This window comes from Centruroides sculpturatus, unplaced genomic scaffold (assembly GCF_000671375.1).
Source record: "Centruroides sculpturatus isolate CEXI.00-Female unplaced genomic scaffold, Cexi_2.0 scaffold594, whole genome shotgun sequence".
NCBI classification, from domain to species: Eukaryota; Metazoa; Arthropoda; class Arachnida; order Scorpiones; family Buthidae; genus Centruroides; species Centruroides sculpturatus.
In genome coordinates, this window is record NW_019384999.1 from 453,086 (window position 1) to 467,107 (window position 14,022).

At 29.2% G+C, this 14,022-nt stretch overlaps 2 protein-coding genes across 2 annotated transcripts in view; both read left to right on the forward strand.

Annotated features, from left to right (window-relative positions):
- The window catches only part of LOC111633178 (eukaryotic initiation factor 4A-I-like), a 90,393-nt gene that overhangs the window by 71,870 nt on the left and 4,501 nt on the right, over window positions 1–14,022 (forward strand). The window lies entirely within an intron of this gene.
- On the forward strand, window positions 1,555–7,011 carry LOC111633177 (eukaryotic initiation factor 4A-I-like). The gene is made up of 4 exons (XM_023377699.1): window positions 1,555–1,695; window positions 2,779–2,922; window positions 3,963–4,100; window positions 6,818–7,011. Exons 1-4 carry the CDS (start codon window positions 1,570–1,572, stop codon window positions 6,989–6,991), a joined length of 582 nt encoding a protein of 193 aa, XP_023233467.1. The 5' UTR covers window positions 1,555–1,569; the 3' UTR covers window positions 6,992–7,011.

Here is a 14,022-nt window from a genome sequence, read left to right on the forward strand (position 1 = left end):
TAACGCTCGCAAAACGCGCGTTTTAACAAAAATCTATAAACGCGCGCTTGGCCAAAAGCGCGTGTTTGAGTGTGTACAGCTACATAGAATTCTTGGTTCTTTAAAACGCACGTTGCACGTTGAAAAACGCCTAGTGTGTACAGGCTCTTATTTGATTTTTCAGTTCATTCAAATCACCAGGGTAGTGGTGGTACAAACAAAAGGCTTTTAATGTATCCTCAAATCACAAAGTATGATATCTGGAGAGCCAATGTATGAGAGTATGGTTGTTTTTTGGCATGACCAATTCACATCAAAGAATATTATTCAGATAACTTTGCCTGTTATTCAGATAACTTTGCCTTTCAAAAGGATGGGGCATCACTTTATTCCCATAAAGTGGGAATAAAGTGATGCCCCATCCTTTTGAAAAATGAAGTTTTCAAACTTCTCAACTAAAAGAGGAGGAATCTTCATTAGCCACATCTGCAATATGTCTAGGTGCATCATTTTAGTGACATGTCTCCTGCAAAGAAAAATGGTTCATAAGCTAGAGTTCTGAAATCACACAAACACATTTATCTTAGCAGAATTTCTTGTGTTTGGTGACTGCATGGGAGTTTTCTATAGGCAAATGCAAACATTGTGTTTACAAATCTTACCACTCAAATGAATGATTCCATCATCACTAAAAACCAGGTGGTTATGAAACTCTTCTCCATCATCTCTTGAATAGCACAGAAAAGTTCTTGTCAATAATAGAAAACTAAGTAATATATGAAAAAGAAATGTTCTAATGTTCATGAAAAAGTTCTTGTCAAATTTTCGTGCAATAATTGAAGCAAGGCAACAGACTGCAGTTTATATGGCCTTATGGTATGCAAGCAACTTCACATAAATCAAATTATTGTATGGGACATCTGTAGTTTTTGGTTTTTCTTGTGGATTTTCTATATGCTCTGCTGGAAGGAAGTCTAATTTGTTTAACATTATCTTCAGTATGAGGACCATCCAGGGGTTTTTCCTTTGCACAAACTCTGTCCAGAATTTGGAAAGGCAATTTAAAATGAGTTCCCTGATGCAAGCTGCTTTTCAAATTTCACCAGGAGTTACATTGCACAGCTGTTGCAGATTCTGCTTTAGTGAATACAAGAATGCAAAAGGTGGTGGGTTCTATCTTTTGGTGGTTACCACTTCATTCCACAGTAATTTGTTATCCTGTAATAAACTTAATGTTGAATCTTTTTGAAACATGCTGTATATGTTAGAATTTTATCACTGCTAAAACTGATTTTGTCTGGGATTTTATTTTCATTTTTGTTTGAATCGGAACTTACCTGTGCACAATTTTTTATTTATTACAATGACATCTAGTTAACTATTCCACATACATTTCTAACTATTGTTTTTGTTCATTTCCCAAAATATTAAAATTGATTCCTGTATCAAATAACTGATCTATTTAGGAATTTTATGCAATTGACATTTTCTTATAAAAATTTTAATTCAAATGGTTTGTTTCAATTGTTCAACTGCTATAATAAATTTCTTATGTAGTTTTATATTTTGCCATAATTTTAGTTTTAAAAAATGTTTTCATTTATAGGGACAGATCATATACGCATATTTGTATTAGATGAAGCAGATGAAATGCTTTCAAGAGGTTTTAAAGACCAAATCTATGATGTTTTTAGGACACTCTGCTCAAATATACAGGTAAAGTATTTTATGATATACAACAAATAACTATATTTTAAAAATAAATGTTGTTGATTTTATAAATTTTTCAATCACATACATCATTATTGCTAACATAAATTAATTAGAGTTTAGAATTTTATATAAAACTATCTTGTACTTTTAAACTATAAATTGTATTGCATTGAATGCATTGGAAATTTGAGACATGTGAAACTATGCAGTGTATACTGACAGTTATAATTTAAACAACACAGTGGATGATCAGTTAACAAACTGTTTGGACTGCAAACAAATCGGACAACAAACATATGTTCGGATAATGAACACTTGACAGAACAAACACAAAAAGCAATGCTGTATTTAAGATTTTGTAAAACTATATTTTAATGGCATCTATGCATTGTTTGTGGATCGAGACTTTCACAGTTGTATACATAACCTTTTTGCACTAGTTAATTTCTGTTCTCTGAATTTTTTAAGTGCTTTTCTGAAATTTTTTATTTAAAAAAACTGATAATATTATGGAGCCTAAAAAGAGTGGAGTGTCAAGAACTGTGCTCACCATAGAAACCAAGCAAGAGATAATAGCCGAGGTAGAAAATGGGTAGATGACGTCTTATGTTGCTGGGCAGCATGTATGGCTTTAACAGGTCTACAGTAGATACAATCTTAATTATGAAAGATATAATCAAAAAGACTCAAGCAGTTAAAGGAGTAACAAAAATCACATCTGAGAAACAAAGATGAGCCATCCATGAAAAATTGGAGAAATTGCTTTTAGTTTGTTATTACATATATATAATTTTTTACTGTGTTTATTTACAATTTTTTTATTTATTTTTTGGGGGTCTCCAGAATGAATTAATCAAATTCCCACAAAAATCTACAGTAAATTGATAATCAGTTAATGAACAGTTCAGATAGCGAACATGGTTTTGGAACGGATTATGTTTGTTAAATGATCACCCAATGTATACATCAAATTTCACTTATATTAATTATATAGCAGGATCTTCTTTATTCCAGTATTGCACTGAATGATCTGAAATCTTTAAGATTAATCAAAATTTCTATATAAATGTTTTTGATTTTTAATAGGTGATTTTACTATCGGCTACCATGCCGGTGGATGTACTTGAAGTTACTAAACGCTTCATGCGTGAACCTGTCCGTATTCTTGTGAAAAAAGAAGAATTAACACTGGAAGGTATCAAACAGTTTTATGTTGGAGTTGAAAGAGAAGTAAGTATTTTTAGAATTTATTTTTTACTATATTCTTTTTATGCACTTAAAGTATAAACTTCGTATATGTTTCTGTATTTAATAATTTATTAATATGAATATTTGGAAATATGTATATGTGTGGTTTTCCCCCTTAAGAATAATCACTTTTATTAACTACTAAATTATGGATTTAACATAGCTATGTTAAAGTTTTTTCATAACTAGAAAATGGGTTCATGAATTAACCAGTTCCAATTAATTGCTGCTATAATTATCATCAATTTTTGAGCAAAGATTTGAATGGGGATTTCCTTTTAGTAATAAAAATTGGTGAAATAGAAAAACAAGTCATTAGATATAATTTTCTTAAAATATAACTGTTCTGAAATTGAAAAAATTCTCAAATTACTGCTGCTACAACTGTTTGCATTTGCAATGTTTGCTATATATAAAATCATTTTTTGAATAAAAGTAATCATTTGACTTATGAAAATGAGCATGCACAAAATAATCTTTTGCTGTCCTTCATAGGCTTGAAGTAACATTTTCTGGCAGCAATTCACTCACATAATAGTAGGCAGTATGTCAATGACCACCCTCTCTCTTGGGCTTTGTGTTGGCCTTTTATTCGTAAGACACACACCTTCAATAAGCGATACAAGAATATAAGTTTTTGATGATCACAGTGTATTCTCTGAATAGTATTAGTATATGTCCCTAGAAAATATTTTCTAGAGAATGAATATCAGATAATTAGAATTTTTCAAAAATTATAATAATTAATCAAATATAAATTAATTAAATATATCAAATACATTAATCAATTATAGTTATACTTGTATAAAATATAATTAGTACTGTTTTTAATTGAATTTTAGTTTAAGATAGTGAACATACTATTCTTTAGAGAAATTTGATATTCTAAATAGACATTTTGTGAATTGTTTAATCATGTAACAAAATCAAATCTAAGATTTTCTTAATTTATTAAATAAGAATTTTTTAAAATTAATACCTAATTTATAGAGAGGATATTGAGTTTACTGTTCATACTTTAGGATTGGAAATTGGATACTCTGTGTGATCTGTATGAAACATTAACTATAACGCAAGCTGTCATATTCTGTAACACACGGCGGAAAGTTGATTGGTTAACAGAGAAAATGCATCAACGTGATTTTACAGTATCTGCAATGGTAATTAATGATTTATAAAAAATTTTTTTAAATGTACTTGAGATTAAATTGATTATTATATTTATTTATAAAAACTATTGATATATGATTATTTTTTCCATTGAATTCTCAAACAGTTTAAAACTTTACATCTGTAGAATTTGAATTGTTTAGTAGAACAAATTACTTAGTAGTGTTTGAAATTTCAAGGGATGAATGAGATTGATATTTTAAAAATTAATTTCTAGTTAACAGATTATCTTAATTTATGCTTGTGATTATTAATTTTTTTGTTGGGAATATTCGGTTTTTTCCTTTATGTGGGTTTTATGTAGTATATACTGAATAATCAAATGAAAAAATTTTGAGGAGTTTGAGGATATCAGAGTCAACTTCACAAAGCTCTGTTGTGGTGCAAGAGTGGACAGATACATCATGAGTCAGATATGGCTGAGTTGTATCTATCTCATATTGCTAAACTCTGCTGCTGCTTGTGAGTTCTGTTTTCATTTGATTACCATGTATTATGTATAATTTAAAATTGCAATTTGCATCTTTTCTGAATTATAAAAAAAAATACATGGATATGAAATGGTCATAAACTGAAGGAAATATATTATCTGTAAGTTATTGCTAACCAGATCAATTTTCATACCATTTTTTATGCATAAATTAATCTATATGATTATAAGGAAGAAAAATTCAATAAAGCACTTTCATTCCAAGTAAGAAAGGATTGTTCATTTCAAAAATCCTGTCTCTAATTTTTTTTATTTAAACATTATTAATTATTTTAAATACTGTGTAAATGAATTATTTTGATATTAAATGCATGCAATGAGATTTTTTAAAGATAATTGCATTGATAAACATAGTTTACTGTCATAATTGAAATCACATCTGTTTTCTAATTAATTTCATTTAAAATATTGTTTTCTGTTAGAATATGATAGAATGCTAGATGATCTATTAGTGAGATTCCTTTCTTTTCTCAATTTGAAGGAAGTGAAAATTTTGTTTTAGATGTAATAAAATTAATTAATATAAAAAGAGCATAGGATTTAAAACAATTGTCTGTATAGAATTGTTACTGTGAATGTTTATCAATAGTATCAAGAAATAACTTATATACTAAACACAATTTATATTTCTTAAAGAACAAAAAGTTTAGCTTCTAATAATTTTATTCAAAATATTTGATATTGCAAATCCTTTAGTTAATATTTAGGTTTCTTTTTCTAGAAGTTTCAAATTTTTGATATTTATAGAAGATATTATTGAATATAAAACTTATTTTGAATCTTGTATTTAATATTACTTGTACCTATATACAGTGGTGATCAGTTAATGAACAGTTCGGATAATGAACACTTTTATGAAAGATTTTTATGATTGGACAATGAACACTTTACTGAACAAACATAAAAAGAAGTGACGGAAAATAAATACCGATTGATTTTCCCTTGTCTTTGTGTAACAATTTGAAACCTTTTGGAGCACAGGAGACGTCAACATAGACGCTCAACTCGATACCGATTAGATGGTATTCCTCCAAATTTTGAAATTTTCTCATGTAATTCCAGATTTTTGTTTACCTTTTTGACAAATAATTTTTTATAGTCTTCGTGAGACTGTCAGACAGGCACTTGTTAAGTTTTGCATCTGGGTTTATTTACGAAAGGTGAAAGTTTAACTGTCCCATTGGATATTTGTTAACATTTTAATACCAAATTTCAAATTTTATCTGGGCCTTGCATTTAAATAATTTTTTGTGGGCTAGTTGATTTCTGTTCTCTGAATTTTTGTAAGTGCTTTTCTGAACTTTTTATTTAAAAAAGAAACTGATAATATTATGGAGCCTAAAAAGAGGGGTATCAAGAACTGTGCTCACCGTAGAAACCAAATAAGAGATAATAGCCAAGGTAGAAAGTGGGCGCAAGATGTCTGATGTTGCTAGGAAGTATAGCTTGAACAGGTCTACAGTAGGCACAATCTTAGCTATTCAAGATATATCAAGAAGTCTCAAGCTGCTAATGGAATGATGAAAATCACATCTGAGAAATAAAGAGCATTTTAGAGCTCATAATGGAACATGAAACTGATTTGATGACAGAACTCTGAAATGAAGAATACCAAGAAACTCAGCGAGATGTGTTTTCTTTTGAAAAAGAGGAAGATAAAAGAGGATTAATGTAGACATCAACTACTAAAGATCATTTGAAGAAGTGGGAGGATGTCAATGATCATTCAAGTGGCGTCTAAACCAGAATAAGGTTGGGTTGGGATCTCTACAATTACAATACTATTAATTACTTCTGAAAAATTCTGAAGAAAAGAGAAAAGCAATAGACATTGGACAGATTCACAAATGGAAAAAACATGATTAATACATATATATGCAGTCTTGCATTTTTATTTTTACTATTACATATAAATAAACGTAGTAAAAAAGTATATATATTTTATTTTTTGGAGTCTCCAGAACAAATTAATCAAATTCCCATAAAAACCTATGGTAAATCGATAATCTGTTAATGAAGAATTCGGATAACGAACAAAGTCTTGGAACAGATTATGTTCATTAACCGATCACCCAATACTATGTTAATTTTTGTTATGAATTGTGTGTGTGTGTGTTTATATATTTGTGTGTAAACAAAAGTGTGCAGTATTTTTTAGAATGTATACATTTGGGAATATCATTTGTTATGTAATTTTGCTATTAATTTCTTTTATAGCATGGTGATATGGATCAGAAAGAAAGAGATGTCATCATGAGAGAGTTTCGTTCTGGTTCAAGTCGAGTATTAATTACTACCGATTTACTTGCAAGAGGAATAGATGTTCAACAAGTTTCTTTAGTTATTAATTATGATTTGCCTACAAATAGAGAAAATTATATTCATAGGTAAAATTTTGGTTATTGTATTTGAAAATTTTGTAAATGTTCTATTGGAAAGCAAGTACAGTGGAACCTCGGTATACGACCTAAATCCGTTCCTGGTGTTTTGACTTATACCGAATAGGGCGTATACCAAACCAACCTTTTCCATAAGCAGTAATGTAAAAATGATTAATCCGTTTTCATGTAAAAAAAATGGCTGGCTTTAAACACTTTGCTTTCCTCGCTAGTTTCTGCTTGATTTTTCATGAGATCAGCATGTATCCTTTTAACTTTCTTGCAAATAATGTCTTCCGATACGCTGTCGCCGACAAACTGTTTTTCAGGTATCCAAAGCAAAAGCAATTTCTCGATATGATCTAATGTCTTCGATCTCTGTTTAGAAATTGATTTAACCCCTTTCGCAACATTAGCAAATTTAATAATGTCTTTATTTTTCACGATTGTCGATATCATTGTTCTTGGAATACGGAATGCAACAGTTAAATCTCGTTAAATCTCGAACACGCGTGCCACCTTCATATTTCTCAACAATCTCTTTTTTCAGTTCCGTTGTGATTCTAGTCATTTTTTTATTTTTCTGTTGCCCTTTTGCAATTCATGATTAATAAAAATAATAAAATGTTACTTACAAATTAAAATCAGAAGAAATTTAACAAAGTTATAAATCGTAGCACTGCGAATGTCTAGTCTAGTGTAGTACATCGATAGTTCTACTTGTTCATAGATGGCGCGTATAATTGAATTAAGTCGTATACCGAGCAAAATTTGTTTTGTCCAAACAAGACGTATTCCGAATTGGACGTATTCTAAAGCAGACGTATACCGAGGTTCCACTGTATTTTATTATTTTAATGGCCATAATTTTTCATGTCACTGAAATTTTTTTTAGCTTTTTATAATTTTTTTCTAAGTAAATGTTTTATATTAGGGAATTCCAACGTATGGTTCATGAAGCATATAATCTGGCTCTGCATAGCTTGCTTTTGCTGATTATGTTTTATCAACAATTATTGATTTTAAATAGTTCAAAGCATTATAACATTTTGAACGCTCAACCTAGAATTAATAGACCTTGCTGCAAATGATTTTTATAAAAACTAATTTAAGTAAGGGCATTTATTAAATTTTTACAAATATCTGCCAACAGTTTGCATGAGAGTTTTTTTCTATTTTTGCTTCTACATACTTTTACCAAAAACTTTTCAAAAAATGAAATATGGGTTATAAAATTAAAACATCAAACAGCACTGTCTAGTAGATATTTAAGAGATTTTAATATTGGGTGCCAAAGAATTTTTGCTCAATTTTCATGGCATTCTTTCCAAAAAAAAAAAACAGCTGGAAAGTTCATGTTGTTTTATGTCTGTTATTCAGAAATAAAAAAAATTTAATCTTTGATTCTATCTCTTGTATCTGGCCTTCAGACTCTTCTTTTAAACTCAAGGTCCTTGGAAAAAAGTTGGGAACATCTGCTTTATATGCTTACAAAAGTTTCCAAAGCTAGATCTGTAGAATGAGATCAGATTTACGAAAGATTGCATATCAAAATGTAAACATGTGCAAGTGTGTGTTTTACAGTAATAATTTGATTTTAGCTAAAGTAGTTGAAGGATAGGTTTTAATATGGATTAACATAAGGTGTGTCCAAAAATATACTCATAATCATTTTTTGTTTATTAAAGAAACTGACAAAAATCAAAAACTTATTCAAAAATGACTGAGGAAAGGTAATTTGATGGTTTACACAATGAAGGATTGTCTACAACATTAAGTAAGTTTAAGAGAAAACTATGGGGAAAAAGTAAAAAAGGCTTATCACTCCAGAAATGCATAGTTTTTAAAGAAATCAAGATAAACACCATATCTTGCAGGCAACTATCATTAAATCTAAACTTATATGCTCAAAACAATCATAGGAAATGTTTATACTATTAGAAACTTGTTCTACAAGAAGTTGTGTGTACGTAAATTAACAGAATAATAATGTAAAAATTGAATTGGCTACAGAACAAATGTCCTGGACTGGCCAATGGCAGAGAATTGTTTATAGTGACAAAAATGTTTGACCTAAACGGTTCTCATAAAAATGTTATTACTAGCACAATCTCAGCACAGAACAGATATTTACCAAGCATAAATATGGAAGAAATTCTCTAATGATATTGAAGCATTTAGTTATATTGGTACATTGCCTATAGTCTTTATCAAAGGAAAAATGGATGCTGAAGTTCTGTCTGAAAATCTTTTGCTGTTTTTAGAGGAAATTTCTAATGCATGTTAAATATTTCAACAAGATAATGCTCCTGTTCATAAGGCAAACAGTATGAAAAATGGTTTAGTGAGCATAATATGAATGTTAGCTGTTCCTCTGATCTAAATTCAAATCTATGGGGGAATATAATTTTAAAAATTTATTGCAACAAGAGAGATTTTAGAAATACAATAGAAATGTGATTATCTGATACGGTTTGGGAAAAAAACTAGAGCATGTAGCATTGTGCATACTACAGAGCATAACACACAAACCAAATTTTCTGTGTAATTGGTGATTATTACTATATCTGTCAGTTGTAGTGCTGCAATGTCTCATACATAACATTGTTAGAGTTTGAATAAATTAATTTACTTTCAAATATAGTAATTGCATTACAGTTATTTTTAGTTCATAAATCATTAAATACACAATTTTAATGTATCCAAAACACACAGAACAAACAGTTTTTAGAATAAACAAAATTCCAGATAATCTAAAGACCCCTTGGCCCAATCAAGGTCTGCTAATTGAGTTTCCACTGTACTTCATAATTATTAGAAGCAATTGTTCAAGCTTGGACCTCTGTTAATTGTTAAGAAATTTGATTAACTCTATGACTAGTTGTATTTATATGTTAAAACATGGAAGTTATGTTGGTTATTAAAGTTACAAATACTATACTAATTCTCTATTATATATCATGTTTGGACCCTTTCTTTTACTTTAATATATTTGTTCTTGTTTAAAATTAAGAAAAATCAATCACTACGTGTTACTAAATATGTTGTTTTTATCTTGATAGAATTTTTTTTAAGAATACTTGTACATATTTTTTTCTACCATCATCTAGTTCTCTCTCCTTTTTAAACCTTACCTTTCATCAGAATTTTAGCTATTTTTATTTATTTAAGCATAGATACACTCCGTAATGCAGTATTTAGTTTTAAATTTAGATTAAGAAATTATTATTTGAAATTTTCCTGGTTAAGTAGCCTGTTGTAGTTACATTGCTAACGAGGACAGCATGGCTTTTTTGAACAGGAAAAATACTAATTCACTTTCTTGTATATAGCAGACTAGGACCTCTTTTTTAATGTCTGATGAGTCTGTTTTCAAGATAAATGGAACATTTTTATTGCTGTTACAGTAGAGCATTGTTTATCTGAAAGAATTCCAGTCGGCAAATTTAAATTTTTTGCTAGTGCTGTGGTGCTGCAATCTTTGGCTATATCTTGGGCTACTCCAATATTTTTTTTTTTTTTTGTTGATTTGTGTGTTTTAGCTGGCAGCNTATAAAAACTATTGATATATGATTATTTTTTCCATTGAATTCTCAAACAGTTTAAAACTTTACATCTGTAGAATTTGAATTGTTTAGTAGAACAAATTACTTAGTAGTGTTTGAAATTTCAAGGGATGAATGAGATTGATATTTTAAAAATTAATTTCTAGTTAACAGATTATCTTAATTTATGCTTGTGATTATTAATTTTTTTGTTGGGAATATTCGGTTTTTTCCTTTATGTGGGTTTTATGTAGTATATACTGAATAATCAAATGAAAAAATTTTGAGGAGTTTGAGGATATCAGAGTCAACTTCACAAAGCTCTGTTGTGGTGCAAGAGTGGACAGATACATCATGAGTCAGATATGGCTGAGTTGTATCTATCTCATATTGCTAAACTCTGCTGCTGCTTGTGAGTTCTGTTTTCATTTGATTACCATGTATTATGTATAATTTAAAATTGCAATTTGCATCTTTTCTGAATTATAAAAAAAAATACATGGATATGAAATGGTCATAAACTGAAGGAAATATATTATCTGTAAGTTATTGCTAACCAGATCAATTTTCATACCATTTTTTATGCATAAATTAATCTATATGATTATAAGGAAGAAAAATTCAATAAAGCACTTTCATTCCAAGTAAGAAAGGATTGTTCATTTCAAAAATCCTGTCTCTAATTTTTTTTATTTAAACATTATTAATTATTTTAAATACTGTGTAAATGAATTATTTTGATATTAAATGCATGCAATGAGATTTTTTAAAGATAATTGCATTGATAAACATAGTTTACTGTCATAATTGAAATCACATCTGTTTTCTAATTAATTTCATTTAAAATATTGTTTTCTGTTAGAATATGATAGAATGCTAGATGATCTATTAGTGAGATTCCTTTCTTTTCTCAATTTGAAGGAAGTGAAAATTTTGTTTTAGATGTAATAAAATTAATTAATATAAAAAGAGCATAGGATTTAAAACAATTGTCTGTATAGAATTGTTACTGTGAATGTTTATCAATAGTATCAAGAAATAACTTATATACTAAACACAATTTATATTTCTTAAAGAACAAAAAGTTTAGCTTCTAATAATTTTATTCAAAATATTTGATATTGCAAATCCTTTAGTTAATATTTAGGTTTCTTTTTCTAGAAGTTTCAAATTTTTGATATTTATAGAAGATATTATTGAATATAAAACTTATTTTGAATCTTGTATTTAATATTACTTGTACCTATATACAGTGGTGATCAGTTAATGAACAGTTCGGATAATGAACACTTTTATGAAAGATTTTTATGATTGGACAATGAACACTTTACTGAACAAACATAAAAAGAAGTGACGGAAAATAAATACCGATTGATTTTCCCTTGTCTTTGTGTAACAATTTGAAACCTTTTGGAGCACAGGAGACGTCAACATAGACGCTCAACTCGATACCGATTAGATGGTATTCCTCCAAATTTTGAAATTTTCTCATGTAATTCCAGATTTTTGTTTACCTTTTTGACAAATAATTTTTTATAGTCTTCGTGAGACTGTCAGACAGGCACTTGTTAAGTTTTGCATCTGGGTTTATTTACGAAAGGTGAAAGTTTAACTGTCCCATTGGATATTTGTTAACATTTTAATACCAAATTTCAAATTTTATCTGGGCCTTGCATTTAAATAATTTTTTGTGGGCTAGTTGATTTCTGTTCTCTGAATTTTTGTAAGTGCTTTTCTGAACTTTTTATTTAAAAAAGAAACTGATAATATTATGGAGCCTAAAAAGAGGGGTATCAAGAACTGTGCTCACCGTAGAAACCAAATAAGAGATAATAGCCAAGGTAGAAAGTGGGCGCAAGATGTCTGATGTTGCTAGGAAGTATAGCTTGAACAGGTCTACAGTAGGCACAATCTTAGCTATTCAAGATATATCAAGAAGTCTCAAGCTGCTAATGGAATGATGAAAATCACATCTGAGAAATAAAGAGCATTTTAGAGCTCATAATGGAACATGAAACTGATTTGATGACAGAACTCTGAAATGAAGAATACCAAGAAACTCAGCGAGATGTGTTTTCTTTTGAAAAAGAGGAAGATAAAAGAGGATTAATGTAGACATCAACTACTAAAGATCATTTGAAGAAGTGGGAGGATGTCAATGATCATTCAAGTGGCGTCTAAACCAGAATAAGGTTGGGTTGGGATCTCTACAATTACAATACTATTAATTACTTCTGAAAAATTCTGAAGAAAAGAGAGAAGCAATAGACATTGGACAGATTCACAAATGGAAAAAACATGATTAATACATATATATGCAGTCTTGCATTTTTATTTTTACTATTACATATAAATAAACGTAGTAAAAAAGTATATATATTTTATTTTTTGGAGTCTCCAGAACAAATTAATCAAATTCCCATAAAAACCTATGGTAAATCGATAATCTGTTAATGAAGAATTCGGATAACGAACAAAGTCTTGGAACAGATTATGTTCATTAACCGATCACCCAATACTATGTTAATTTTTGTTATGAATTGTGTGTGTGTGTGTTTATATATTTGTGTGTAAACAAAAGTGTGCAGTATTTTTTAGAATGTATACATTTGGGAATATCATTTGTTATGTAATTTTGCTATTAATTTCTTTTATAGCATGGTGATATGGATCAGAAAGAAAGAGATGTCATCATGAGAGAGTTTCGTTCTGGTTCAAGTCGAGTATTAATTACTACCGATTTACTTGCAAGAGGAATAGATGTTCAACAAGTTTCTTTAGTTATTAATTATGATTTGCCTACAAATAGAGAAAATTATATTCATAGGTAAAATTTTGGTTATTGTATTTGAAAATTTTGTAAATGTTCTATTGGAAAGCAAGTACAGTGGAACCTCGGTATACGACCTAAATCCGTTCCTGGTGTTTTGACTTATACCGAATAGGGCGTATACCAAACCAACCTTTTCCATAAGCAGTAATGTAAAAATGATTAATCCGTTTTCATGTAAAAAAAATGGCTGGCTTTAAACACTTTGCTTTCCTCGCTAGTTTCTGCTTGATTTTTCATGAGATCAGCATGTATCCTTTTAACTTTCTTGCAAATAATGTCTTCCGATACGCTGTCGCCGACAAACTGTTTTTCAGGTATCCAAAGCAAAAGCAATTTCTCGATATGATCTAATGTCTTCGATCTCTGTTTAGAAATTGATTTAACCCCTTTCGCAACATTAGCAAATTTAATAATGTCTTTATTTTTCACGATTGTCGATATCATTGTTCTTGGAATACGGAATGCAACAGTTAAATCTCGTTAAATCTCGAACACGCGTGCCACCTTCATATTTCTCAACAATCTCTTTTTTCAGTTCCGTTGTGATTCTAGTCATTTTTTTTATTTTTCTGTTGCCCTTTTGCAATTCATGATTAATAAAAATAATAAAATGTTGCTTACAAATTAAAATCAGAAGAAATTTAACAAAGTTATAAACCGTAGCAC